Genomic DNA, 26,423 nt, shown 5'->3' on the forward strand with positions numbered 1-26,423 from the left:
CAGCCATGGCGTCGGGATCCTGACCCTGCCACCTGAGCTTCTGCAACCCAGAGGAACCCTGCAGCCACCCAGGGGACCCCGGGCAGGAGGCAGAGCTGGGCAGGCCTCCCCCACCTGGGGCGAGACAGGCCAGCTGGGTTCACGGGCGGACGAACGGGCAGTCAAGGGTTGGAGCTGGTTCGGGGAGCAGGGGTGAGGAAGTGGGTCCTGCTTGGAGGAGTCGAGCGTTTGAGGTGCCAGTTCCTGCCTCCGTCAACCTGCCCCCGAGTAACCGGGTGTGGGGCCGGGGAGAGAGAACAGGGGTGGAAGGCCCTTGCTTGTATCTGGCTCACCCTGGCACCACGGAGGGTGTCCCAAGCACAACCAAGAGGAGTAATCCCTGAGCACAGCCAGGAGTGATCCCTGAGCATAGCCAGGAATGATCTCTGAGCACTGCCAGGAGTGATCCCTGAGCACCACCAGGAGTGATCCCTGAGCACTGCCAGGAGTGATCAATGAGCACCACCACCGCCAGGAGTAATCCCTGAACACTGCCAGGAGGAGTGATCCCTGAGCACAGCCAGGAGCAGCTCCCGGGCACAGCTGGGTGTTACCCCCAAAGGAAATCTCTCCTTCCTCACTGGCCTGCACAGACACTGCGCCCCAGCCCCCACCCCTCAGTCCCTGTACGCCCCCAGCTATGTCCCTGAGGCTGACACCCCACGCCTCCCACAACAGCGCCCTGCTCCCACTCCCAGTGACTGCTGGGCCCCGGCAGGAGAGGAACACCCAGCATCTGCAGGGTCCTGCTTTAATCACGACACCCAGCTCACGGTGAGACAGGTGTCCCCAGCCAGAATCTCGGGATGGGGGAGGGGCAGACACTGGCGGGGTGGCTGGGTCCAGGAGGGGGCCGGGGGCGGTCTAGGCAGAAGAGCCTTGGAAGGAAGGGGTGGGGCGCCCCGGCCCTCCCTGCCGGTCCCGGTCAAGTCCAGACGGAGGCTGCTCGGACAGTGGGTCCAGACCAGGGACGCTGTCCTAGAGATTCTCATAGACCAGGTTCAGATCACTGTCACTCTCGAGTCTGCGTGCTTTCACCTGCGGAATAGAAAGAAACGGGCATCGGGGTGATTATACAGTGGGTAGGTCCTGGCCTTGCATGAGGCCAACCTGGGTTCAATCCCTGGCACCCCACATGGTCCCCTGAAACCTGCCGGCAGGGATTCCTGAGCACTGTCCAGTGAGAAAGACAGATGAATGAAAAAAGAAGGGAGGGAGGGAGGGAGGGAGGGAGGAAGGAAGGAAGGAAGGAAGGAAGGGAGGGAGGAAGGGAGGAAGGGAAGGAGGGAGAAGGGAAGGAAGGAAGGAGGAAGGGAAGGAGGGAGAAGGGAAGGAAGGAAGGAGGAAGGGAGGGAGGGAAAGAAGGAAAAAAGGAAGAAGGAAGGAAGGAAGGAAGGAAAAAAGGAAGGAGAAGGAAGGAAGGAAGGAAGGAAGGAGGGAGGAAGGAAGGAAAAAAGGAAGGAAGGAAGGAAAAAAGGAAGGAAGGAGGAAGGAAGGAAAAAAGGAAGGAAGGAAGGAAGGAAGGAAGGAAGGAAGGAAGGAAGGAAGGAAAAAAGGAAGGAAGGAAGGAAGGAAGGAAGGAAGGGAGGGAGGGAGGGAGGGAGGGAGAAGGGAAGGAAGGAGGAAGGGAGGGAAAGAAGGAAAAAAGGAAGAAGAAGGAAGGAAGGAAGGAAGGAAGGGAGAGAGTGAGGGAAAGGGAGGAAGGGGAGCGAGAGCCTCTGAGACCCCATCTGAGTGGCTGTCCGGGGAGCTTGTGACCCTGTTCCGGAGGACCCAAGGGTTCTGAACCACTGAGATGTACCTCACCCTGCCCAGCACCCAGAGCCTGGCTCAGGACTGGGGCAGCACCCGAGACAGCCCAGCTATGCTTGGGGTGAGGGGTCCGGACCTGGGGTGTGAGCCCTGGGCTGAGAAGCCACTCATCCTCCAGCAGGGGAGAGGGCAGACACTGGCCGCGGGACTGGGTCCAGGAGGGGGCCAGGGGCGGCCAAGCAAGGAAGGGGTCGGGAAGGAAGGCCGTCTCCCCATGGCGGCTCTTGCCCGGGACCCTCACGCCTGCCAACCCCTCTCAGGCCTGCTGACACCCCTGGGATCCCTCCAGAGGCAGCAGGGGTCAAGCTTGGCCATCCGGACAGCCGCGGGCCCTGCCTGGGCACAGCTAGGACCCCACAGCGGCTGCCCGACTGGTCACTGTAGATGTGACTTGCCCAGGTGGCTGCCTTGGGTGGGTCTGCACGGAGTGGCCTGGGGCCACACTCAGCCCAGTGGCCAGTTCCCTGGGGACTGATCAGGGTCCATGGTGTCTCCCATTCAACAGCACACTGACCCCCTACCTGACCCCGGCCACCCCAGCCTCCCAGCTCACTGCCCGCCACGTACCTGGGGGAGGAGGTTCTGGGCGGGGGGTGGGCTGCTGGTCTGGCCCTGCAGACAGTCGTAGACCTCAGTGTCCTGGCGCTGGAGAGCCTGTGGAGAGGGGTCCCCACATCCGTCAGGACCCTTGTCACAGAGCCCTTGTCTCATCACCCCGCCGTGAGGGACTCCCAGACCCCCTCCCGAAGGCCCTCTCTCCCGTGTCAGGGGCGCCCCCCCACGCAGCCAGCCACACTTCCAGGCTCCCCGGGGACACCCCGACCCCCAGCAGCGTGAGCTCCGAGGATTCGAGACTTGGAGCTCTGCTTCTGTTTCTGGATTTTGTGCAGTTTTGTTGTTGTAGCGTCGGGGATCGAACTCAGGGCCTCACGCCCTGTGCTCTGCCACTGAGCTACTGGCATGCCTCATGCCTACCCCCGCCTGCCGAAGCCAGAGAAGATGGGATTCACCGCTTAGCCCTGCCAGATGCCAGCCAGGGCCGCCTCAGGGTCCCCTGTGCCTCAGTCCCCCGCATCCGGAAGCTGGGAATTATCACCCCGGGGGATCTGGAACGGGACCAGGGGATGGTGAGCAGCTCAGCAGTCAGGGCGGCTTAGCGCCACCTCTGGCCCTTGCCCTGGGTTGGAACCCTCTGCCGGGTCCCGCCTGGCACAGTCCCTGGGAGGGGAAGCGGGTACCTGGGGCTGGAGGAGCGCCCCCCCAGCCCCCCAGCCCCCTAGTCTCCCCGCGCTGCCCGCCCCAGGCACATCTCTTTCCCGCCCGTGCGTGTCGTCGGGATGCGGCTGGTTGCCAAGGAGGCGGTTTCCCTGGTAACAGGCGGGAGATCCAGGTGGTACTCAGAAGCCCGAGGAGGCAGGGAGGGGGCAGCGGGGCGTGAAAACCCGTGTGATAAACCGTTTGGCGCCCAGAGACCCTCCCTGCAAGGGTGTCACACACAGAGGTGGCAAGGGCCCAGCCCAGGAGCTCTGAGTCAGAGAGGAGGGGTGGAGGGGCCTCTTTCCAGGGCAGGGGATTTCTGAGGCGCGCTGTGGCCTGCCGGGGTCCTGTCCAGGGCAGCACACTGCCAGCCGGTCTGGCACTTGGCCCAGGGAACTTAGTGCCCCCTTCCTGCCCGGGCCCCAGGCCCAGCAAACAAGCTGTCCCCACGTTAGCCCAGAGAGGGGCCGCAGTGACACACGGCACTCAGCCCTCTTAGCCAGAGCCCAGCTGGGCTCCGTGTCAAACCAGGTGCTGGCATTGGCAGTGATGTGGCACTGTGCCCAGGGCCTGCAGGCCTCTGGCCCCCACTCTGGCCGCCAGTGTGATGTGGGGGCAAGGGGGTGACTGCTGGTCAGAGAAGCGTTGCTGAATCCTGACCGCTGGGCCGCACCTGCGTTGTGGGTGAGAAGGGCCTGCCCGCTGTGACCGGGAGCCACGGACGAGCCAGCCCCGGGCCCACTGGCCAGCCTGAACTGCCCTCAGCATGGCCTTCCAGAAAGCTCTCCGGGGGCAGGGCCAGGCCTGCTGGGCTGAGCTGAGCTGGTGGCTATACTGGCCTGGACTGACCATATCGGTCTGAGCTAGTCTGAACTGGTCTAAAGTGAGCTTTACTGGGCTGGGCTGGGCTGGGCTGGGTTGATCGGCCGGAGCTGGGCTGTTCTGGCACGTGGGTGAGAGGCTCTTAGCTCGGCTCAGCCGGCTTATGCCAGGTCAGACTGGTCTGGGGCAGGGTTTGGTACGAGCCCAGATGGCTTCTGGGGGACCCAGACCTGCCACGTCCCTTTCCTGCCTGTGGAACAGACAAATGTTCTTAGTCCAAGAGGCTGGACCTTGTCGGGGTGTCTTCTAGACCTCAGGGCCCAGAGTAGAAGTCACTGCCCTGTCTGAGCCCTAACTGGGTGCCCCGGGACAGGTCACCCTGTGCCCAGGACACGATGCTGGGCCCCAGGACCCATAACGGCACAGATACTGGGGCGGCGATTACGGGACAGCCAGGGCCAGAATCAGCAAGAGCCAGACGAGGTCTGACACCCATCACTCTGTAGGGGTCACTCTGTGGGGATCACTCTGCGGGGGTCACTGCAGGGATCACTCTATTGGTCTTCCTGCACCCCGGGCAGCCCCTGGGGTTCTCATGGCAGCCCCAGCTCCCCCTTCTGGACACCCCCATCCCTGCTGAGTCCTCCCTGTAAGCAGGCAGAGCGCCCACTGCCCGCGTCGTCCCTCCTTCACTCAGACCAGCCTGTGCCAGCCCCTCCCTCCCTTCTCCCCTCACCCCAGCGCGCTCTGCTTCTTAGAGGACTGAGACCCCCAGGCAGGGCAGAGAAGATCCCCTAGGCTAGGGGCCCTCCCCGGGAAGGGAGGCAGGAAGGGGGTGCTCCGACTAGCCCCAGAGGAGGGTCTCCCGTGGGGCACGCTGATGGATCGGACCCGAGGGGCAGACACAGGCAAGGAAAGGCACCGTCCTTAGCCGGGTGACCACAGGTTGGAGACAGCACGGAGCCAGAGGACAGCGGGAAAAGCACTTGGTTTGCACGTGGCCGAGCCAGGTTCAGTCCCTGGTACTCACTGAGCCCAGTCAGGAGAGATCCCTGAGCGCAGAGCCAGGAGCAAGCCCTGGGCACAGAGCTGGGAGTCAGCCCTGAGTACAGACAGTCGGGAGTAAACCTGAGAATAGAGCCGGGAGTGAGCCGTGAGCACAAAGCCAGGAACAAGCCCGGAGCGTGGAGCCAGGAGCGAGAACAAAGTCAAAAGTAATGCCTGAGCACAAAGCCAGGAGTAAACCCTGATCCCAGAGTCAGGAGCGAGCCCTGAGCACAGAGCCAGGAGTGAGCCCTGAGCACAGAGCCAGGAGCCAGCCCTGAGCACAGAGCCAGGAGCCAGCCCTGAGCACAGAGCCAGGGATCAGTCCCAAGCACAGAGCCAGGAGCAAGTCCTGAGCACAGAGCCAGGAGTCAGCCCCGAGGACAGAGCCCAGAGTGAGCCCTGAGCACTGCTGTGTGTAGCCCAACAACCTCCTCGGCCACTAGGAAGGACAGGCGTGAAGGGACAGAGCCGTTGCTGGAGACTGCAGAGACTGCAGAGGCCCACAGGCAGGAGAGCGTCGGGTTCCCAAGGCGGCTGTGAGGCCTCTGCGTGTCCAGCAGGTGCCCGGGCAGCAGATGCAAAGGGGGCGGACAGTCTCCTGACTTGGAGGCTCAGCGTGATCACCCCGGGAGGGGGAGGGAGAGGCAGAGAATGTTCCAGACCAGAGGTCAGCATTGAGAGGTTGGGTCACCGCGGGCTCCTGGGCAGGACACGGAGCAGGAGACTCAGGCCAGGGGTCACTGTGTGGACAGTCCCCACAGCCACAGGCAGCGTGTCGAGGTGGGACAGTGGGAGGCAGTCAGGGACCGCTGACCCAGGCAAGAACAGGAAACCCAAGGACTGACCGCTGGGCCTGATCTGAAGATCGCCAGACACCTTGAGAGGAGAGTTGGGGGAGGGAGCAGAAACCCTGAAGGGGGTGGGGTGCAGAATCAATCAGGGTCTGGCATTTCCCGTGGCAAAGGACCAGAGGAGGGGCTGGAGCGACAGCACAGTGGGGAGGGCGTTTGCCTTGCTCTCGGCTGACCCGGGTTCGATTCCCAGCATCCCATAGGGTCCCCTGAGCACTGCCAGGAGTAATTCCTGAGTGCATGAGCCAGGAGGAACCCCTGTGCATGGCCGAGTGTGATTCCCCCCCAAAAAAGGATCAGAGGGCCCCATAGAAATAGAAGAGAAAAATTAAGGGGGTCGGAGTGATAGTCCAGCGGGGAGGGCACTTGCCTTGCACATGGCCAACCTGGCTTCAATCCCTGGTACCCCATATGGTCCCCCGAGCCCCGCCAGTAGCAAGCCCTGAGCACTGTCAGGTGTGACCCCAAAACACAAAAACAAGAGGGGGGAGCATTTGGAAACTACTGCGGTATCAGATGGCAGGGCCCAGAGATGGTACAGCTGGTGAGGGACCTGCCTGGCATGCAGAAGGCCTGGCTGAACTCGCCCGCACCGTGTATGGTCCCCCGAGCACTGCCAGCGATCACCCCTGAGGACAGAACTCCCCCAGAACTACCCCCACCGCCCCCAAATAAAAAGTATGCAGTCAACACCAAAAGGAGCTGACCCCATCTCCAGCTGGAGGTGTCGGGCCGAGGGACGAAGCGGGGGACACAGAAATGAGAGATACGAAGAGGGAAAGGAAGAGACGAAACTCCTCCAACGGACAACACCCAAACAACCTGAGAGGGCCAAGCAGTAGCACAGCGGGGAGGGTGTTTGCTCTGCATGCGGCCAACCCAGGTTCAATCCCCGGCATCCCATAGGGTCCCACGAGCACCGCCAGGAGAGATTCCTGAGTGCAGAGCCAGGAGGAACCCCTGAGCATCGCCAGGTGGGACCCCAAAAGCCAAAAAATATATATAAAAAAGAAAACAACCTGAGAACGGGAAGGCCTAAGCCCCAGCATAAGCGTGCAAAGGAATTGCCAGAGAAACTATCAGAATTTGAGCGGGGGGACCTCCCTGTACTTCCGGAAGCCTGGGCAGTCACATTCACACTGTGAAGCCGCCACCCAGTTAAAAAGCCTACTTCAGGGCTGGAGCGATAGCACAGCAAGTAGGGCGTTTGCCTTGCACGCGGCCGAACCCGGTTCGATTCCCAGCATCCCATATGGTCCCCTGAGCACCGCCAGGAGTAACTCCTGAGTGCAGAGCCAGGAGTAACCCCTGTGCATCGCTGGATGTGACCCAAAAAGCAAAAAAAATAAAACAAAAACAAAAAAACACCTACTCCAGGGCTGGAGCAATAGCACAGCGGGGAGGGCATTTACTCTGCACGTGGTCAGCCCGAGTTCAACTCCCAGCATCCCATAGGGTCCCCCAAGCACCCGCCAGGAGTAATTCCTGAGTGCAGAGCCAGGAGCAACCCCTGAGCATCACCGGGTGTGACTCAATAGGAAAAAAAAAATTAAAAAAAAAAAAAAGCTACTCCAGCCTTAAGCTACTCCAGCCTGATAAAAAAAATGCTGGACACCCTGAATAAACACAATGGCCTCTTCTTAGCACCTGTATTGCAAACCCTAGTGCACAAAAGGGGAGAGAGAGAGAGAGAGAGAGAGAGAGAGAGAGAGAGAGACGGAGAGGGGGAGAGAGAGACGGAGAGGGGGAGAGGGGGAAAGAGAGAGGGAAAGAGAGGGAGAGAGGGAGAGAGAGAAGGAGAGAGGGAGAGAGAGGGAGAGAGGGAGAGAGAGAGGGAGAGAGAGAGAGATGGAGAGGGGGAGAGAGAGACGGAGAGGGGGAGAGGGGGAAAGAGAGAGGGAGAGAGAGAGAAGGAAGGAGAGGGGGGAGAGAGAGAGAGAGAGAGAGAGAAGTGCCTAAGAGCCTGCCATAGAGGTGGGCTGGGCTGGGGTTTGGGGGAAGGAGTTAGGGGATGGTGAGAGAGAAATGGGGGACTTTGATGATGAGAAACGTACACTGGTGGAGGGATGGGTGTTGGACTATTGTGTGACTGCAACCCAATCAGGAACAGCTTTGGTCTATCTCACAGATATTTAATAAAAAATTTAAATTTAAAAAAAAAGAAAAAGGAATGGCGGAGGCAGCTGGAGGGATTGGGTGTGCTGTGTTCAAGAGTCACTCTCAGGACGGGGCTGGAGCAATAGCACAGCGGGTAGGGCGTTTGCCTTGCACGCGGCTGACCCAGGTTCAATTCCCAGCATCCCATATGGTCCCCTGAGCACCACCAGGAGTAATTCCTGAGTGCAGAGCCAGGAGTAACCCCTGAGCATTGCCGGGTGTGACCCAAAAAGAAAAAAAAAGAAAGAAAGAAAGAAAGAAAGAAAGAAAGAAAGAAAGAAAGAAAGAGTCACTCCCAGGAGAGTCTGGGTCCACTTGGTGCCTGAGATGACCAGGTTCAGACTTCCCGCCCTGCGCTCCCCCTCCAGACCGGGAATGAGTGAGTCCTGCAGGGTGGCCACGTAACGCCCGCCCGTAGAGAAACCCCATCTGTTTGCCCAGACCAGCAGGGACCTTTAGAAAACAACCTGAGAGGGCCAAGCGGTAGCACAGCGGGGAGGGTGTTTGCTCTGCATGCGGCCAACCCAGGTTCAATCCCCGGCATCCCATAGGGTCCCACGAGCACCGCCAGGAGAGATTCCTGAGTGCAGAGCCAGGAGGAACCCCTGAGCATCGCCAGGTGGGACCCCAAAAGCCAAAAAATATATACAAAAAAGAAAACAACCTGAGAACGGGAAGGCCTGAGACCCAGGAGGACGGAGGAGGTGGTGTGTGGGTCGCCCTACAGCACCCACATGGCGAAGCCGTCCCTGCAGGTACTGATTTGCACCTGCACAGGCCGGGGTGCAGTTGCAGGGCCAGGCCCCTCCCCCAGGCACCCCACAGCCCTCAGGGTGCTCGTGCCCCTCCTCACATCTCAGAGAAACCGGCCAGTACCCGTGATCAAAAGCAAGAGGAGGCTTCCCGTCAGCAACAGGCAAAGACATTCGAGACACGGAAGTGGACGGGAAAGAAAGAAAATCACAGATTTTGTTGGAGGGACTTGGGGGTGCGCCCCAGCTGTGCGCAGGGCTTACTCCCGGCTCTGGGCTCAAGGATCACCCTTGACCGGGCTCAGGGGGCCCCAGGGGATGCCGGGACCATGTGCCAGGCGGGCGTCCTAAGCCCTGTCTTATCTCTCCGGCCACGGACTCCAGCTTTAGAAATATGGTGCGTGCAGACATGCAGGGTCTGTTGCTAATATTTTTCCTGGCACAAGATAAAGCTGGAATGACGGCTTGCATCTTTCTTTCTTTCTTTCTTTCTTTCTTTCTTTCTTTCTTTCTTTTTTTCTATATATATGCAGAGGGAGAGAGAGAGATCTCACATACTCATGGTGGGGAGGGAAGAGAGGAAGGGATGGAGGGAAGGAGGGATGGAGGGATGGAAGGACAGAGGGACGGAGGGATGGAGGGAAGGAGGGATGGAGGCAAGGAGGAACAGAGGGTTGGAGGGAAGGAGGGATGGAGGGAAGGAGGAAAGGAGGGATGGAGTGACGAAGGGATGGAGGGAAGGAGGGATGGAGGGATGAGGGAAGGAGAGAAGGAGGGATGGACGGATGAACGGATAGAGGGATGGAGGGAAGGAGGGATGGAGGGATGGAGGGAAGGAGGGATGGAGGGAAGGAGGAAAGGAGGGATGGAGTGACGAAGGGATGGAGGGAAGGAGGGATGGAGGGATGAGGGAAGGAGAGAAGGAGGGATGGACGGATGAACGGATAGAGGGATGGAGGGAAGGAGGGATGGAGGGATGGAGGGAAGGAGGGATGGAGGGAAGGAGGAAAGGAGGGATGGAGTGACGAAGGGATGGAGGGAAGGAGGGATGGAGGGATGAGGGAAGGAGAGAAGGAGGGATGGACGGATGAACGGATAGAGGGATGGAGGGAAGGAGGGATGGAGGGATGGAGGGAAGGAGGGATGGAGGGATGGAGGGAAGGAGGGATGGAGGGATGGAGGGATGGAGAGACAGAGGGATGAGGAGGAATTTTTTTCAGGCAGTTGATGCCAGAACCCCTCTAGAGCGTGGCCTGGTGAGTCACTGGAGCAAAGGAGGATGCCAGGGCTGTGCCCAGCAAATATTCCCCGGGCAGCAGTTGGACAACTGGGCGCCAGCTGGGCCGAGCAGCTGTGTGCCGTGTGCTCGCCTGGCAGGCGCAGGGCGAGACCTTTGTCCCAAGAATTCAGGTCACCTTGGGCCAGGGAGAAGGCTCAAGGGCTGGCACCCGTGTCTGCCCCAGGTTCGATCCCCAGCACCCCACGGTCCTCTGCACTCCCCCAGGATGACCCCAGGGGCCCCTAGCACTTCTAAGGGGAGCATTGTGGGTCTGGGGGCCCACAAGCCCTGCTTTGAAAGCCCCCGAGCCCCCAAAGGCCGAGTGTACTCAGTGTCCGGCCCGTCTCCACGCGGCCCCAGGGTATAAAGCTGTGTCTGTGCAGTGAGGGGCAGGTTGGAGGCGGCACCTGTGGGTGATTTCAGGGGTGCCCTTGTCCTGTGAGGCCCCTCTTGCGATTATTTTGCTTGTGGAAGCTGGAAACCGGGCCCTGCCCGCCCCCTCACAGAAACCCCACCAGGTGGCGGTTCTGTCCCCACTTCAGAGCCTCTTGGGGGGCTGGGAAGGGGGTTCATCTGGATGAGGGGTTCCCCAGGACTCACCGTATAGATGGACTCGGCTGGGGGCTGCTTGGAACTGCTGGCAGGGTGGGGGTCCGGCCACTTCCGGGCGGGGGGCTTCTGCAGAACCTTCACCTGCTTCTGGGGGGCACAGAGGCAGGGCTGTGGGGCAGAGGGCTCCGTGCCCTCCCCCTGCCCACACACCACGGGGGGACCCTGTCCCTAGCCTCCGCCCCCACACTCAGGGGCACACGGCCCCCAGGGGGCAGGAAGACTCAGGGGGGACCCAACCACAGGTGGAGGGGGCCGGACTGGACACACGGACACACACTCCTTCAACAACCCCCTCCAAGTCCCTGCAGAGACCACTACATTAAACGCGCCCCCCGCACCCCCCCCCAACTGCGGGGCTTGGGAGGGAGCAAAGCATGCTGGGATGTGTCAGATCCTGCAGGGACCCAGCAGGGCCCCCCTCAGGAGGGTGACCATCATCCGTGCCCTGGTGTGGGGTGCAGTGAGGATGAAGAGGGGTCGGCCGCGGCTGGGAGGGCCTCTCCCCGGAAGCCTGGGTGAGACCCTGCTGCCTGCAGTGGGCTGCCACCGGCCAGACCCTCGCCTGCTTCTTTGCAGCCCTGGGGTCACCAGGCTCTCAGCCTGCTCCCCCCTTACCCCAGCAAGCATCCCCTCCCCCACACTGCAGCTCCTCCCCTCACAAACTCTCTCCTCACCCCAGGGCACCCCGCCATCCTCACAGGGCCCCCTTCTTCCACGGCTAAAATCAGCAAGCACGCCTGCCTCATGCGTGTCAGGTTTGATCCCTGGCACCCCGCCCCCGCCCCCCAGCACCGCCAGAAGTAATTCCTGAGTGCAGAGCCAGGAGTGAGTGACCCCTGAGCACAGGCCGGTGTGACCCTGAAAGCAAAAACAAAACCAGAAAACCAAATCCAGACAAAACGAAAAAAGCAGGGCTGGAGTGATAGCACAGGGGGAAGGGCGTTTGCCTTGAACACGACCGACCCGGGTTCGATGCCCAGCATCCCATAGGGTCCCCCGAGTACCGCCAGGAGTGATTCCTGAGTGCAGAGCCAGGAGGAACCCCTTTGCATTTCTGGGTGTGACCCAAAAAGAAAAAAAAAGAAAGAAAGAAAAGAAAAAGAAAAAAAGCAGACAGCAAGCCTGGCACTTGGGCCAGAGCGACAGGCCATCAGGGAGGGCCCCGCGTGACGGCTGGCCAGGCTCGGTCCCTGGCATCCCTGTAATTGGTCCCCTGAGCCCGGCCAGGAGTGATCCGAGTGCAGAGCTAGGATCAAATAAGCCCTGAGCACAGCTGGACTGCTGGCTGTGGCCCCTACCCCAGGTTTTTTGTTTTTTAATATGCCCAGCAAATTCCTCTCCTCTTTATCCCCTTAAACCAGCCGGCCCCCCGGCCCCCCAGTCCCTGCCCCCCACCCCCAACCCCTGCTCCTTCCTTCCCTTGCTTCCTTCCACCAAGTCAGAGGCTTCTTCGGGTCAATTTGCTCCTCGCTCTAAGCCCAGGCCCCAGCACCCGGGGAGGGGATCGGGCTTCTGTGCGTGTCCGTGAGTGAGGAGGGTACGGCCCACTCCCTGCTTTGGGCCCTGGTGGTCCGGGGTGCTCACCGGACCTCAGCTGACTGGGCTGTCCCCAGGTTCAGCGACTCCTGCCCCCCGTCCAGGAGTCCTGAGAGCCCCAGGGTCATCTTGCCCCCACCCCATAGCCTTGGAGGCCCGAGCACCCGCTGGGCACTGCCTCCCTCCACTCGGGAATGGAGATGGTGCCCCTCACTGCCTGGCAGGGGTGCTGGGTTCAGGGGGGCCCACGGAGAAGCCCCTGCCCCAGTGGGTGCCAGAGAACAGGACTGAGTCTCTCCAGCCTGCTCAAGCCTCTGCACGCCTACTGTGGCCCCCACATGCCCACTGCAAACCCCCCATATCCACTGTGGCCCCCACATGCCCACTGCTGCTCGCCAGGCTTGCTGGGGTGCTGAGGGCACCCCCTCATTTCCCAGAGTTGCCCAGCAGGAGGAGGAGGCCTTGTTCTTGTCCAGGGAGTGGCCTGGTGCTCAGGGGCCACAGAAAACGCTTCTCCCTTAAGCCGGGCATTTAGGGGCAGGAAATGTGCACTGGTGAAGGGACAGGTGTTGGGACACTGTATGACTGACACGGGAACTGTGTATCTCACGGTGACTCAAATAAAAAGAAGCTTCTCCCTTTGCTGCCTGTGGGTGCGGGACATCCAGGGCCAGAGACCTAGCAGGGGCAGAGACCCAGCAGGGGGACCCCTCAGACACAGGCGCTGGGAACCCAGGCCCCGGGGCAGGCGCCAGAACCCTAGTCCTGTCCAGCCTGTGTGCAGGGACATCAGGCCTGCCGCAACGGACGGGGTCGTGTTGTGAGGGGCAGGGACTCAGAGGGGTAAGGGACAAGAAGGGCGGGAACAGAGGGGGGGCGAGAACTCAAAGGGGGCGGGGCCCCAGAGTGGTGGGAACGCAGGTGGCGGGGCCTGGAGGGGTGTGGCTCAGAGGGGGCGTGTCATGAGGTGGGGCCTCAGAGGGGCATGGATTCAATGGGCGGGGCCTATAGGGGCGGGGCCTCAGGGGACATGTATATAGTGGGCGGGGCCTCGGAGGGGCGGGGCCTCGGAGGGGTGGGGCCTCAGAGGGGCAGGTCGTGGGCTGGTCTCAGTGTGGGCGTGGATACAATGGGCGGGGCCTCGTGGGGGCGGGGCCTCATATGGGCGGGGCCTCAGGCAGGCCTCGGGGCGGGGCCTCGGAGGGGCGGGTCTTGGGGCGGGCAGGTGCCCGTTACCTTCCTCCAGAGCAGAGCGGCTGTGCCCAGGACACTCAGGAGCATGAGGATGCCAAGGAAGCAAAAGAGCAGGAGCTTCTGGGGGTGGTGCGGGGGCTCTTGGTACCCCGAATCTAGCAGAAGGGCAGGGAAGCACAGTGATTAGTCAGCTGGGAGAGGTTGGGGTACGCCCCACCCCAGACCCCCAAATCTCAGCATCCTCCTGGACCCAGACCCACTTACAACTCTCCGCTCCCCAGGAGAGCCCCCGATCTCTGTGACTCAGGTGCCCTTCCCTCGCCAGCTAAGCCCCGCCAGGACCCTCACTCAGGGGCAGGCCCCAGCTCCGGGGAGGCCCCGGCTTCCGGTGAGGGATTTCAGAGAGCCGTCCCCTGCTGGACCGTGTCTGCAGAGACCAGACGGGCAGTCTGGGGCCAGAGGCCAGGTGGGGCTGGCCTGCAGGTCCTGAAGGGCAGAGCCTCACCCTCTGCCCGTTCACCTACCCACCGTCCACCCACCCACTCATCCACCTGTCCATCCATCTCTCCTTCCCTCCCCTCTCTCCACCCGTCTGTCTGTTCATCCATCATCTCCCGCTCTCCTTGCCTTCATCTCACCATCCGGCTGGCAGAGCTCTGCAGTGTGCCAACCAGGTGCCAGGATACAGTTTGTCTTGTGTCCCAGGGCACATTCCATGACCAGCACACGTGAAGGGGCTCAGTCACCCCCCGCCAAAAGTCCCGGACAGCCTGGCCAGGTCCCCGGCACCCCCCCCACCCCTGTGTGCTGCCCTGAGCCCCTCACTCCCCTCCGGCCCCACCCCTCCATAGGAACCCGGGGAAGCAGTTGCATAAGGCTTGGCCTGGCGTCACTTCCTGGCAAGTGGCTGACCTGGGATCCAAACTCGGGCCCTTGGGGGCCTGGAGCTCAGCTGCTCCTGGTGGGAGTCAGAATCAGCTCAGAGAATGGGCTTGCTGGGTTTACTGGTGGTGCCGGGACCAAGATCCGCATCTAGTGCATGACAGTATGTGCTTTCTCGCCGAGCCTCCTCCCGGGCGAAGCTGGGCTTCGCTTAAATGCTGGGGTGTCCTCACTCCTTTGAGTCGATGTTGGAAACTAGGATTCTGTCCTCAGAAAGAGCTCAGTGCTCGAGTCCACTCCCCGCCATGGGTGGCAAATGGACCACCCACCAGCCACTGGGAGTCTGTTCTTTTTTTTTTTTTCTCTCTTTTGGGTCACACCTGGTGATGCTCAGGGGTTACTCCTGGCTTTGCATTCAGGAATCACTCCTGGCAGTGCTCGGGGGACCATATGGGATGCTGAGAATCGAACCCAGGTTGGCCAGCATGCAAGGCCAATGCCCTCCCTGCTGTGCTATCGCTCCAGCCCGCTCCAGCCCCCTGAGTGTCCTGAGGGGCGGCGTGGCGGCCCTTTCTCTGCTGCAGGGCCCGCAGAGGATGCCTCACCTCGGACTAGGATGAACGTGCCGTTACCCGTGGCTGACTGTGAGCCCCAGAGCACGGAGCAGTAGTAGGTGCCGGTGGCCGCGGCACTGGACAGCGAGGGGGTGACCGAACATGTGAGCGTGGCCGTCTGGTTCTCAGTGCCCGAGCCGGGCTTGCAGTTCGTGCCCCGCGTGGAGCTGCGCCGGCCCTGCACGTCCGTGTAAAAGTAGCTGACTTGGAAGTTCTTGAACGGCGGACTGTACTTGTAGGAGATTCTGCAGACGAAGGTCACCGCTCTGTAGGCCAGAGACACCATAATCGGGGGCCCCGTGTGCGTCACCGACAGCCCTCCTGCGGGGAAGGCAAAGGGGACAGGTGGAGCTCCGGCCCTCCCAGCTGCCCGCACGCTGAGCACACCCAGCACCTAGCACCCAGCACCCAGCACCCCGCAGTGCTCAGGGCTGACTCCTGGCTCTGTGCTCAATTGTGCAGAAGTGCCTGGATTCAAACCCTGGCCAGCCTCAAGCCAAGCCAAGCCAGTGCCTGGCGGTTCTCTGCGCCCTCCCTCCAGCCCGGGACACCGTTTCCCAGGAAGTGACCGCGGGTTAGAGTGGCCTCCGGTGCTCCATCTCTCGCCACCTCTGGAAGAGACGGTGCCCCCTGCCCAGCCCCTCACCCCCAACCCTTCCTTCCCAAAGGCCCTGAGACCACCAATGGTTGATGGTCGAAGCCCAGGTCTGAGAAGGTGGAACCCCGCAGGTGACCAGTGAGAAATCTAGAGGCAGGAAACAAAATTGAGAAATCCTGGTCACGGGCAGGGATGGGCGGGACTATGCAGGGGTGGGGGCAAAATTCGTGGGGTGAAGAGTCGTGGGGCCTGACGGAACCCCGGATCTCCCCTCACACACAGGTTCCCTCACTGTTGCTCCCCCGTGGAAGGATGCACTGAGAGGCAGGGGCCCTGTCTTTTCTTTCTTTTTTTCTTTTTTTCGCTTTTTGGGTCACACCCAGCAATGCACAGGGCTTCCTCCTGGCTCTGCACTCAGGAATTACTCCTGGCGGTGCTCAGGGAACCATATGGGATGCCGGGGATCGAACCCTACCCGCTGTGCTATCTCTCCAACCCCTTTCTTTTTTTTTCTTTTCTTTTTTTTTTCTTTTTGGATCACACCCAGCGATGCACCGGGGTTACTCCTGGCTCTGCTCTGCACTTAGGAATTACTCCTAGCGGTGCTCAGGGGACGCTATGGGATGCTGGGAATTGAACCGAACCCGGGTCTGCCGCGTGCAAGGCAAGTGCCCTCCACACTGTGCTATCGCTCCAGCCCCCCAGGGACCCTTTTAAAGGCAATCCTGCCCCTCCTCCCGGCCCCCCGCCCCCAGCTAGGAAACCGGTTTGAAGATCCCAAAACAGGCATCAGAGCTGGGCTGGAGCGCCCCCCCCCAACAAACACACACACACACACACACACACACACACACACACACACACCTTCCTCCCACCGCTGGGTGTGACCCATAAACAGACAAAGAAGAAGGAAAGTCTCCAGGACAGGAGCCTCTGGGCCGCTGGTGAGATGGGGAGGGGGGGCAGGGCGTGGGGGAGGGTCTTTGGGACACAGCAGTGCCCTGACCCTCGGTCTGCCCCCGCCCCACCAGCCCCCGCTGACAGCTCTGAACGGAGCCCCCAGCCCTCCCCGGGCAGCGAGGAGCAGCAGGAACACGCAGGCCGGGTTGTTAATGGGGAGAAGATGGAGCGTCTGAGGCGCTCGTGGGAGCTGCAAGATTTATTCTGTGGGAGGAAGTGAGGGGGGGCGGCCGCGCCCGAGCGCCGACTTGGCAGGCGGCCAGATTCCCGCTCCGCTCCCTCGCCCGAGCGCCAGGGCCCGGCCAGGGCCAGGGCCGGGACGGGCCACCCTGCTCATCCCCCCACGGCAGGACGGGGGACCCATGGACTGGCCCCTGGGCCTCAGGTGGGCAGGATGAAGTGGGGTGAACATCACCCCCACCCCCACTGCCCCCCCGTCCTTCCCCACCCTGGAACCAGCCCATCTTCTTCCACGCCCAGCCAGCTCTGCTCGGAGACAGTGTGAGGTGCTCAGGGCAGACTCCTGGCTCTGTGCTCTGGGCTGACTCCTGGCTCTGTGCTCAGGGATGACTCCTGGCTCTGTGCTCAAGGATGACTCCTGGCTCTGTGCTCAGGGCTGACTCCTGGCTCTGTACTCAGGGCTGACTCCTGGCTCTGTACTCAGGGATCACTCCTGGCTCTGTGCTCAGGGCTGACTCCTGGCTCTGTGCTTGGGGCTCACTCCTGGCTCTGTGCTCAGGGATGACTCCTGGCTCTGTGCTCAGGGCTGACTCCTGGCTCTGTGCTTGGGGCTCACTCCTGGTTCTGTGCTCGGGGATGACTCCTGGCTCTGTGCTCAGGGATGACTCCTGGCTCTGTACTCAGGGATCACTCTTGGCTCTGTGCTCAGGGATCACCCTTGGCTCTGTGCTCAGGGCTCACTCCTGGCTCTGTGCTTGGGGCTCACTCCTGACTCTGTGCTCAGGGATGACTCCTGGCTCTGTGCTCGGGTTTGACTCCTGGCTCTGTGCTCAGGGATGACTCCTGGCTCTGTGCTCGGGTTTGACTCCTGGCTCTGTGCTCAGGACTCACTTCTGCCAGGGCTCAGGGGACCGTCCGGGGTGCTAGGGATGGAACCCGGATCAGCTGTGTGCCAGGCCAGAGCCCTTCCATACCAGGGCTCCAGGCCTTGGTTTGAGGTTAAATTTATTTGCTGTTTGTTGATTCCCGAAGGTTGGGGCCATGGCCGGCAGTTCTCAGGGGCTGCTCCTGGCTCTGTGCTCAGGAGCACCCTCTGGCAGTGCCCAGGGGACCATCTGCGATGCCAGGAGATTCCATCCAAGGTGCAAGCTGGCATGGCCGCCCGCAGGGCAAGCGCCTCCCTTTTCCACTGCCCAGGCTGCTGCAGTGGCAGTTTGACTGCGAGCCGGGTGCAGCTCCCAGGGCAACCCAGGTCAGCGCCTGTGCCCTCCCGGGTCAGACTCTGAGCCCCACCAGTGCCCAAGAAGGTGCCCCTCGGGGCCTGGCCAGACCAGAGGACACAGACCCGCTGCCAGCAGGCGGAAGCCCTGCCCAGCACTGTCTGTGGACGCGCTGGCACCTGTCCGGCTCGCAGCCTGCTTGCTGGACTGGACAGCAGGGAGCTCTTGGTGCTGGAGCGATAGCACAGCAGGGAGGGCGTTTGTCTTGCACGCGGCCGACCCGGGTTTGATCCCAGCATTTCATAGCGTCCCCCGAGCACCACCAGGAGTCATTCCTAAGTGCAGAGTCAGGAGTAACCCGCTGTGCATAGCTAGGTGTGACCCAAAAAGAAAAAAAAAAGAAAAAAAAGCAGAGAACTCTTGCTCCAGGCACTTCAAGCTCCTGGGTGGCAGGTTAGGGGGTGACGATCATGAAAATCAGGGTGCCCTCAGCTCCCCTCCCTAGAATGGAGACCCACAGATCACCCAGGGAGCTGCGGCCTGCCGGAGCCAGACGAGGGAGCCCCCACCCCCCAACGCTGCACAGCTGGGGCTTCAGGGCTCCTCGCTGTCAATGCGCCTTCCTGAGTGTCAGCAGAAGAGCAGGGGAGTTGTACAAGGCACGGGCACCCTGGTGGGCACGCACCCAGCTGCTCAGGGAGCCAGAGAGTACCTATGAGCAGAACAAGGCCCTGCCGCCACCATCAGACTAGCTCCCCCTGCCACCACCATCAGACTGGCTCCCCCTGCCACCACCATCAGACTGGCTCCCCCTGCCACCACCATCAGACTGGCTCCCCCTGCCACCACCATCAGACTGGCTCCCCCTGCCACTACCATCAGACTGGCTCCCCCTGCCACCACCATCAGACTGGCTCCCCCTGCCACCACCATCAGACTGGCTCCCCCTGCCACCACCATCAGACTGGCTCCCCCTGCCACCACCATCAGACTGGCTCCCCCTGCCACCACCATCAGACTAGCTCCCCCCCTACCGCCACCATCAGACTAACTGTCCCTGTCAGGCCCACAAGTCCCCATTACAGAGGCCTCCATGTAGGAGGGGACATTCCCACAGCAGCTCCACAGCCACCACCTTATCTCACCTCCGGATCCCAGTTCTGTGTGGCCCAGACGTGTCCTAAGCTCTCAGAAAAGGGCTGGTTACTGGGTTTTTTGAGGGAAAAAAAAGGGGGGGGCAAGTCACCCAGACCTGGGCACTTTCTGCCTCCCAGGAAGGGGCTCGGGGGCCTGGAGTGATAGTACAGAGGGGAGGGCACTAGCCTTGCACATAGCCAACCTAGATTTGATCCTATATGATCCCCTGAGCCCCACCAGGAGTGAGCTCTGAGCACAGAGCCAGGAGCCATCCCTGAGCACAGAACCAGGAGTCAGCCCCAAGCACAGAGCCTGGAGTTAGCCCTGAGCACAGAGCCAGGAGTCAGCCCCAAGCACAGAGCCAGGAGTGAACCCTGAGCACAGAGCCTAGAATCAGCCCTGAGCACAGAGCCTGGAATCAGCCTTGAGCACAGAGCCCTGAATCAGCCCTGAGCACAGAGCCTGAAGTCAGCCCTGAGCACAGAGCTGGGAGTCAAGCCCTGAGCACAGAGCCAGGAGTTGACCCTGAGCACAGAGCCAGGAGTCAGCCCAGAGCACAGAGCCAGGAGTGAGCTCTGAGCACAGAGCCAGGACTGAGCCCTGGCCCTTGAGCACTGCTGAGTGTGGCTCTCAATCCAGAAATTCTTTTCAAAAAATAAGGGGGGTTGCTAATACCGAGGCTGAGGGGTTGGGGGGAGCAGGGGGGGCAGGTGCCCCAGGGAACCCCCGTCACGCTGAGGCATGTACCCACCCGAGGGGCCGGCAAAGAGGCCTGTGTGGGAGGGGTGTGTGGGGGAGGTCGGGGGGCTGCTGTGGGACCCGGGCCTAGAATGTGGCCCCCTCTGGGCAGTGCCCCAATTTGCTCCTCAAACATTGGTTCCCCAGGCCCGTCCTATGCCCCTTCATGGGGAAGATTCCAGAAACCAAGGAAGGGTCCAGCAGGAGGGGGCTGGCTATTCCCGCCAGCCTCCCAGCTGCGAACACTTGGGATGGGGCGGCCACAGGAAGAGGGGGGTCAGGGGCGGAGGCACCCCACAGCTGTTTTGGGGGAAAAGGCTGGACTTGGGGCCACGGAAATGCGGGGTTGGGGGTGACGGCACAAGTTTCCAGGGGGGACAGGACAGACAAGAGAGTCAGCAATGCCCCCGCCCACTGCCAGGGTCCCACCCCGGCCACTGCCTTAAACCCACAGTGTCTGCCGCCAGTGAGGGGTCCCCCAGTTGGGAGCCTGCACCCCTCACTTCCATCCCGGCTGATCTCAGTGTTTTGCTCCCCAAAGATCTCAACTCCCCAGCAAACACACACACACACACACACACACACACACACACACACACACACACAATCTGCACCTCTGGGGAAACTCCAGCGCGCCTCTCAGGGGCTGCAAACACCAGCCTTGTCAGCATGAGCCCGTGGTTCGAACCCCTGGTGCTGCTCACGTGCTCCCTGGAGCTCTGTTGTCTGGGACCCCCAAGCACCAGAACGAGGGTGGGCACTGCCCCTGCCCCTGCGAGCACCATAGTCAGGGCGTGTGTGAGCCCCACCAGCCCCGCGAAGGGGGGAGCCAAGGTCGGATATGAAGGCAGGGGCGCCGAAGAGAGCCCGGAGGACCAGAGAGATGCCCCGCAGTGACCAACCGCAGGAGCAGCCCCTGAGCACCCCCAAAATAAAAATCAAAATGATGGTTTATAAGAGATTTGTGCTCTCCTCTCTCTGCAGCCACCACCATGCCGAAACCACCCTCCACACGCATGAAGGTACCGGCAGAGGAACAAAGGCATGCGGGTCCCGGGGCTGAGATCTCCAAGTCTGCTCGGATCGGGGCCAAGCATCCTCCACCCAGATCCTCCATCTTCCAGTAGGCGGGGGTCACACCCACCAACTGGCCCCCTGGCGCCGTGTAATCCCATCAACGGCCAAGACTCAGAGACTATAAAATCAGCTCCCAGACCATAACTGCGCGACATCTTATTATCTCATTCTTGCTTTGGACAACCTGGCAGGCTACCGAATGTAACCTGCCCACACGACAGAGTCTGGCAAACTCCCCGTGGCGTACCCAATATGCCAAATACCAGTAACAATGATGGGTCTCATTCTCCTAACCCTGAAAGAGCCTTGAATATGGCACTTTTTAAAAAAATCTCAGGGCTGGGACGAAGGAGATGTTACTGGGGCCTGCTCGAGGCAATCGACGAACAACAGGATGGTCATGATCGTCGTGATCGTGATGTTACTTTTTCTCTCTCTCTCTCTTTTTTTTAAATTTCTTTTGGTTTTGAGGCTACCCTGGCCGTGCTCAGGGCTTGCTCCTGGCTCTGCTCTCAGGAACCACACCTGGTGGGTCTTGGATGACCCTATGGGGTGCAGGGGATCAAACCAAGTGCCCCACCCGCTGCACTGTTGCTCTGGCCCTTCAGCATTTTGTTTTATTTATTTATTTTGCTTTTTGGGTCACACCCAGCGATGCACAGGGGTTCCTTCTGGCTCTGCACTCAGGAGTTACTCCTGGCGGTGCTTGGGGGACCCTATGGGATGCTGGGAATCGAACCCAGGTTGGCTGCGTGCAAGGCAAACGCCCTACCAGCTGTACTATCGCTCCAGCCCCTTGAGGGGTATTTGAGAAGTAAACCCAACTCCCTAGTGCTGGGAAGGCCAGCCAGAGAACAGCGACGAAGATTGGTTGAAGACCCAAAGGCTCAGCAAGGTGAAGTAAGCGTCCTGAGGTCACACAGCAATCTGTTGACAAGGACAAACTCGAACCCACGGCGTCTGGGCCCAAAGCCCTTGGCGGTGACTCAGGAGACCTGCACTTTGGGCTCAGCCGAGGACCCTGGGGGTGTCGAAAGTCTGCCTAGAGCAGCCGCGAAAACAGGAGAGCAGAACTTGCAGGAAGAGAGCCCAAGTCGTGCCTGCCCGGGTTTGGGCCAGAGAGGAGAGCCGGGCTGGGGCAGAGGGTCGGGTTGGGCCAGCTGCCCCCCAGGCCCTCCCAGGCCCATGGCACTGGCCCGCGGCTCTAAGCCCCTCGTCACTGCTGGGTCTGGGCTCCAAGGTCTGGGCAGGGCCAAGAGGCGGCAGGGACTTTTTCTGCTTGCGAAATTGCCAAAGGGGAGTTTCTCTTTTTCTGCCGCAATACTGGGGGGACGGGCGGGGCCTTGGCCTTTGCTGAGGGGGGCGGGGGGGGCGGTTACAAAAGTTCTCACCACAACAACACAACTGCACCCCACAAAGTTCTGAGCCACATGCTCCCCCTGTGGGGCCACGCGCTGAGAGCTCACGGAAACCGGGCGGAACTGTGGGAAGGCTCCTTCCTCCGGCCTCTGCACACCCCCCGCTGGGGAAGTGGGCCCGGAGGGGCTCTGAGAGGCGCTAAGATCCCCCAACCCCATCCATCGGGGCCCCCACATCCCCAGGGAGCAAAACATCTTGGGGGGGGGGGCGGAGCAGAGCAAAAGCCCAGCGGGGAGGGCGTTTGCCTTGCATGCAGCCGACCCGGGTTCGATCCCCGGCATCCCATAGGGTCACCCCCAGCACCACCAGGAGTGATCCCTGAGCGCAGAGCCAGGAGGAAGCCCTGAACACAGCCGGGTGTGACCCAAAAAGCAAAAGCAAACAAACAAACGCTTCAGTGGCCGGACGGACGGACGGACGGGAGGAGAGCACAGCAGGGAGGGCTCCTCCCTCACATGTAGCCCACCCAGCTTCAATACCCCGCACCCCTGCCAGAAGTGACCCCTGAGCATCGCCGGGTGTGGCTCCCAGAATAACACACTTCGGAGGACAAGCCCTTCAGGGGACAGAGGCCCCCCACTCAGGTCCCGGCCAGCGCATGGCCTGAGTTGGAGCCTGGGTTGGAACCCCACTTGTCTACACCCGCAGCCCTCCAAACAGATTAAGGGGGATTTTATTTGGGGGTCACACCCTTCAGTGCTCAGGAAGGTCCCTGAGGTGACCGGGCCGAGGAGACAGTCCCTGTGTCCTGGAGGACGTGGCTGTCCGTCCTGGTGACAATCCTGAACTAACAGACCCACTTAGGGGCGCACCGAGCAGGGTGGGGTCCCCACTGGGCACCTTGGTGAGGCGACATCAGCCCAGCACCATCTCCCGGGTCCCCCCAAAGCTCCAGGAGGCTGCCGGCAACACCCCCCCACACACACGTACCCCCGTACCCACCCCCCAGGATGTGAAGCCGTTCACGCCCCTACCTGCCAGCTGCAGGGTCCCGGGGAGCAGCAGCAGGGCCAGGATGGGGGGGCCCATGGGGGCCGCTGCTTCCTCTGGGGGCCGCGGCGGGCAGGGAGTGTCCGTGGGAGCGGCCGGACTCTCTGCTCCAGCAGGGAACTGCTCTGGCAGGGGCGGGTTCGGGGCGGGGCTGGGGGAGCAGGTGGAAACCCAGGAGCTGGCACCACCGGGAGGGGCTGGTGGATGCCGTGACCCCGTGACCCCAAGGGCCCAGACCCCCCCCCCCACTGCCCCCAAGGCCTCACTCGCTTTTCTCACACAGGCCGACTTCCGTGACCAGGAGCTCCGGCAAAAGCCAGTCACGCAGGGACACTCACTCACTCACTCTCTTCCTGGAGCTCCCAGAGAAGCCCGGCCCCTGCGACCTCCGAACCGCCATAGACCCCTGAGTCCCCCTGAAGAGCCCCTAGATCCCCCAAGGCCCCCCCAGCTCCTCCCCACACTTCCCCTTCCCCAGAAAAACATATCTGCTTCCCCTTCCTGTCCCCGGCCTGTCCCTGTCCCCAGCCCTGCCTCAGCCTGTCCCCAGCCCTGTCCTCCTGTCCCCAGCCTGTCCCCAGCCTGTCCCTGTCCCCAGCCCTGCCTCAGCCCGTCCCCTGCCTTGTCCTCCTGTCCCCAGCCTGTCCCCAACCTGTTCCCATCAAACAGGAGCCCAGCCCTTCTAGGGGGGAAGCCCCAACTGTGTGCCAGGCTCCGGTGCTGGGGAACTTCCTGACGACGTTGCCCTCAGCCGGCTGTGCTCCCCACACCCCCCCCCCAGACCCCATCCTCTCTCTCCACAAATGTCATCCTCCCTCTTTTGCGAAGGAGAAAAGCCTAAGACAGACCTGGGCCGGGCAGGGGCGCGGGGTGCGAGCCCGCCTCTCCCCAGGGCGGGACGGGCCCCCACTCAGCCCTCCGCCTCCTCCCTCTGCCGCTCTGCACTTGAACAAGCAGAGCCAGACCCCCCCCTGCTGCCGCCCCCGGCCCCCAGGGAGCAGCGCGGAGAGGAAGACGGATTGGGGGGGGGCCCGGTGCCTCTGACTGCGGATCCATCACGGTGATGCATGACCGCGCGTGTCACCGCGAGACGCAGATAATCTGCCTCACGCTGGCTGCACGCCTGGGAGGGGAAGTCGTCTTGCCTGTGCCATGGTGACAGGTGGCACGTTAATGCCTTCTGCGCCGAGGGAACCCCGGCAAGACACGGCCCACGGCGGCCCCGGCTCTTCAGCACCACCACCCGCCGGGCCCCCCGAGCCCCCCAGCCCCCACTGTTCCCAGCCAAGTCCCCACCCTGAGCCTGCATCGCGTGGGCGCAGCCCGTACCCAGCTAAGGCGGGAGAAGCAAGGGCTGTGCTCCCCAGGGCTGGCCGGGAACGCGGGCACCGGCATCGAGACTGGCCCTGGCATGGCCCTGATGCCAAGGGGAGAGACTGGACCAGTGCGGGGAGAAGGGGACTCCTAGGTTATCACTGAGTTTCCCGAGATGCCCCAAAATCAACCTCCCCGGGGGTCTCGGAGCCAGGGTGTGGGTAAGCGAGTGGGGTGAGACACAGCGGGAAGGGCGCTGGCCATGCACATGGCCCGGCCGGGCTCCATCCCTGGCTCCCCCTAGGGTCCCCTGAGCACCCCTGAGGTGGCCCCGGGAATGCTGGGAGCCTTCTGCAAAGTCCAACACTTTGGGGAACTGCATTTTCAGCCGGACGTTTTCTCTGCTCATCCACTTGCAGTTCCAGCTGGGGGTTCGAGCCCCAAGGGGAGCAGAAGACACGGACGCTGGTGGCACCCCAGGGGTACCTCAAGGCTCATGGCCCTCCGCCTGGGTGCTCTGCTGAATCAGCAGACGCAAACCCTCCGGGGACAGCACCAATCACAGCCCCATTCGCTGTCCGGTTGTCCAGGCTGTCTGTCCGTCTTTGCAGTTTCCTGGCTGCCTGTTCTCCTCTGGACACGGGTGGAGGGACACAGTAGTAATTTCACGATCCACCTGAGGGCCCAGGGGGACCCCGCTGACCGTTTAGGGCAGACCAAGGCCACTTGGAATGGCCAGCTGAGTGCTGGACAATGTCCTCATTTCTGTCGTTCCCACTACGGGCCGCCACCATGGTCCTTCTCCAGGTGAGACTACCCAGACACAGGGAGGTGATGGTGGACCCCACCTACGGGGACCCCCCCCACCAGAAGCATGTCCAGTGGGAGGGACTATGAGGCCGCCCCCGCCTCCAGTTGCCCTTGAAGGCAGAGTGGAAAAGAAAAGAGGCCTGAAGGACATCCAAGAGGACTTCCTGGAGGAGACGGCCATTCTGCAGGAAAGGAGATGGAGGTGCATGGAGGTACCCGGACACTGGAGCTCTCGGACTGGGACCCCCATTTCCAGCTTAGGCCCACCGGCACTGATTAAGGGCTCAAGGCCGACAGCTCCTCACACTCCAGGGGAGAAAGTTGACCCCAGACAGGACTTCTGGGAGGGGGAGAGGGCAGTGGGGGGCTTTTGTTTCCTGTCTCTCTCCCTTGGCATAGGAAGCAGCTGCAGTGGGAAATGTCCCTTCTCCTGTCCCCAGAGGCCACCTCTGTCCCCCTCACACAGCCCAGCCCAGGAGAGGCCCCTGGAGGCTGAGTCCCCTCCCGAGTCCCCCCTGCACCGGATAAGCTCCTGGCTTTCTCCCACCACCACTCTCCAAGGTAGACACCCCTCCCCAACCGCACAGAGGCAGCAACCTGCCCAGACTTCACTTCACTGTGGGCAGCTCCGGCCCCCATGCCCTGGCCCCCTACCCCCTTGCCTGGCAGTGAGCTCCCCGTCACTGGAGGTGTGCAAGTGCTCCCAGGGGCCACACCACTCTGCCGTGTGCCGGGATGTTCCGGATGGGCTGCAAGCCTGGCTGGGTCCCTCCCTGGCCCCTTCTCCCATCCAGCTGCCCGGCTTCCTGCCCGTCCACTTAGCCTTCTCTCAGCTGGACACGGTCTAAAGGCTGCTGGCCCGCCGCCCGCCCTGCCTCCCCGGAGCAGCTGCTCTCAACAGAGGAAGAACAAGCCCAGAAAGCGGCGGCCACCTGCCTGTGACCACACAGCTCGACCCCCGTGCCTGCTCCTTTCATCACCCGGCGGCCCCTGCCTCCCCGCGCGGCCCTCCCTGCAGGGCCGGGGTTCTAACCCCCGTCTGGCAGGTTCAGATCCTGAGTGAAGCGGAGCACGGCCCCGGCAGGAGGTCGCAGGGGGGGATCTGGCTCTCGAGGCCCGAGCCGGG

The 26,423-nt window shown here is 61.9% G+C and overlaps 1 protein-coding gene across 1 annotated transcript; it reads right to left on the bottom strand.

Annotated features, from left to right (window-relative positions):
* Nucleotides 1-1,017: 1,017 nt before the first annotated feature.
* Nucleotides 1,018-23,259, bottom strand: NFAM1 (NFAT activating protein with ITAM motif 1). The gene is made up of 6 exons (XM_056137479.1): nt 23,158-23,259; nt 14,846-15,175; nt 13,401-13,513; nt 10,617-10,715; nt 2,419-2,505; nt 1,018-1,077 (listed from the first exon to the last, which is right to left on the bottom strand). The coding sequence occupies exons 1-6, from the start codon at nt 23,210-23,212 to the stop codon at nt 1,018-1,020; spliced, it is 744 nt and encodes a 247-aa protein (XP_055993454.1). The 5' UTR covers nt 23,213-23,259.
* Between the last annotated feature and the right edge of the window lie 3,164 nt (nt 23,260-26,423).

Source organism: Sorex fumeus, unplaced genomic scaffold (genome assembly GCF_029834395.1).
Source record: "Sorex fumeus unplaced genomic scaffold, SorFum_2.1 ptg000125l, whole genome shotgun sequence".
Taxonomy (NCBI): Eukaryota; Metazoa; Chordata; class Mammalia; order Eulipotyphla; family Soricidae; genus Sorex; species Sorex fumeus.

What these genes read in the sequence shown, in the direction of transcription:
- NFAM1 (XM_056137479.1), bottom strand. Translation starts at nt 23,212, where the DNA reads ATGGGCCCCCCCATCCTGGCCCTGCTGCTGCTCCCCGGGACCCTGCAG. An exon ending in CGGGACCCTGCAGCTGGCAG is followed by an intron (nt 15,176 to 23,157) that starts GTAGGGGCGTGA and finishes CCTTCCCCGCAG; the next exon opens with GAGGGCTGTCGGTGACGCAC. An exon ending in CAGCCGAGTCCATCTATACG is followed by an intron (nt 2,506 to 10,616) that starts GTGAGTCCTGGG and finishes CCCTCTCCACAG; the next exon opens with GCTCTCCAGCGCCAGGACAC.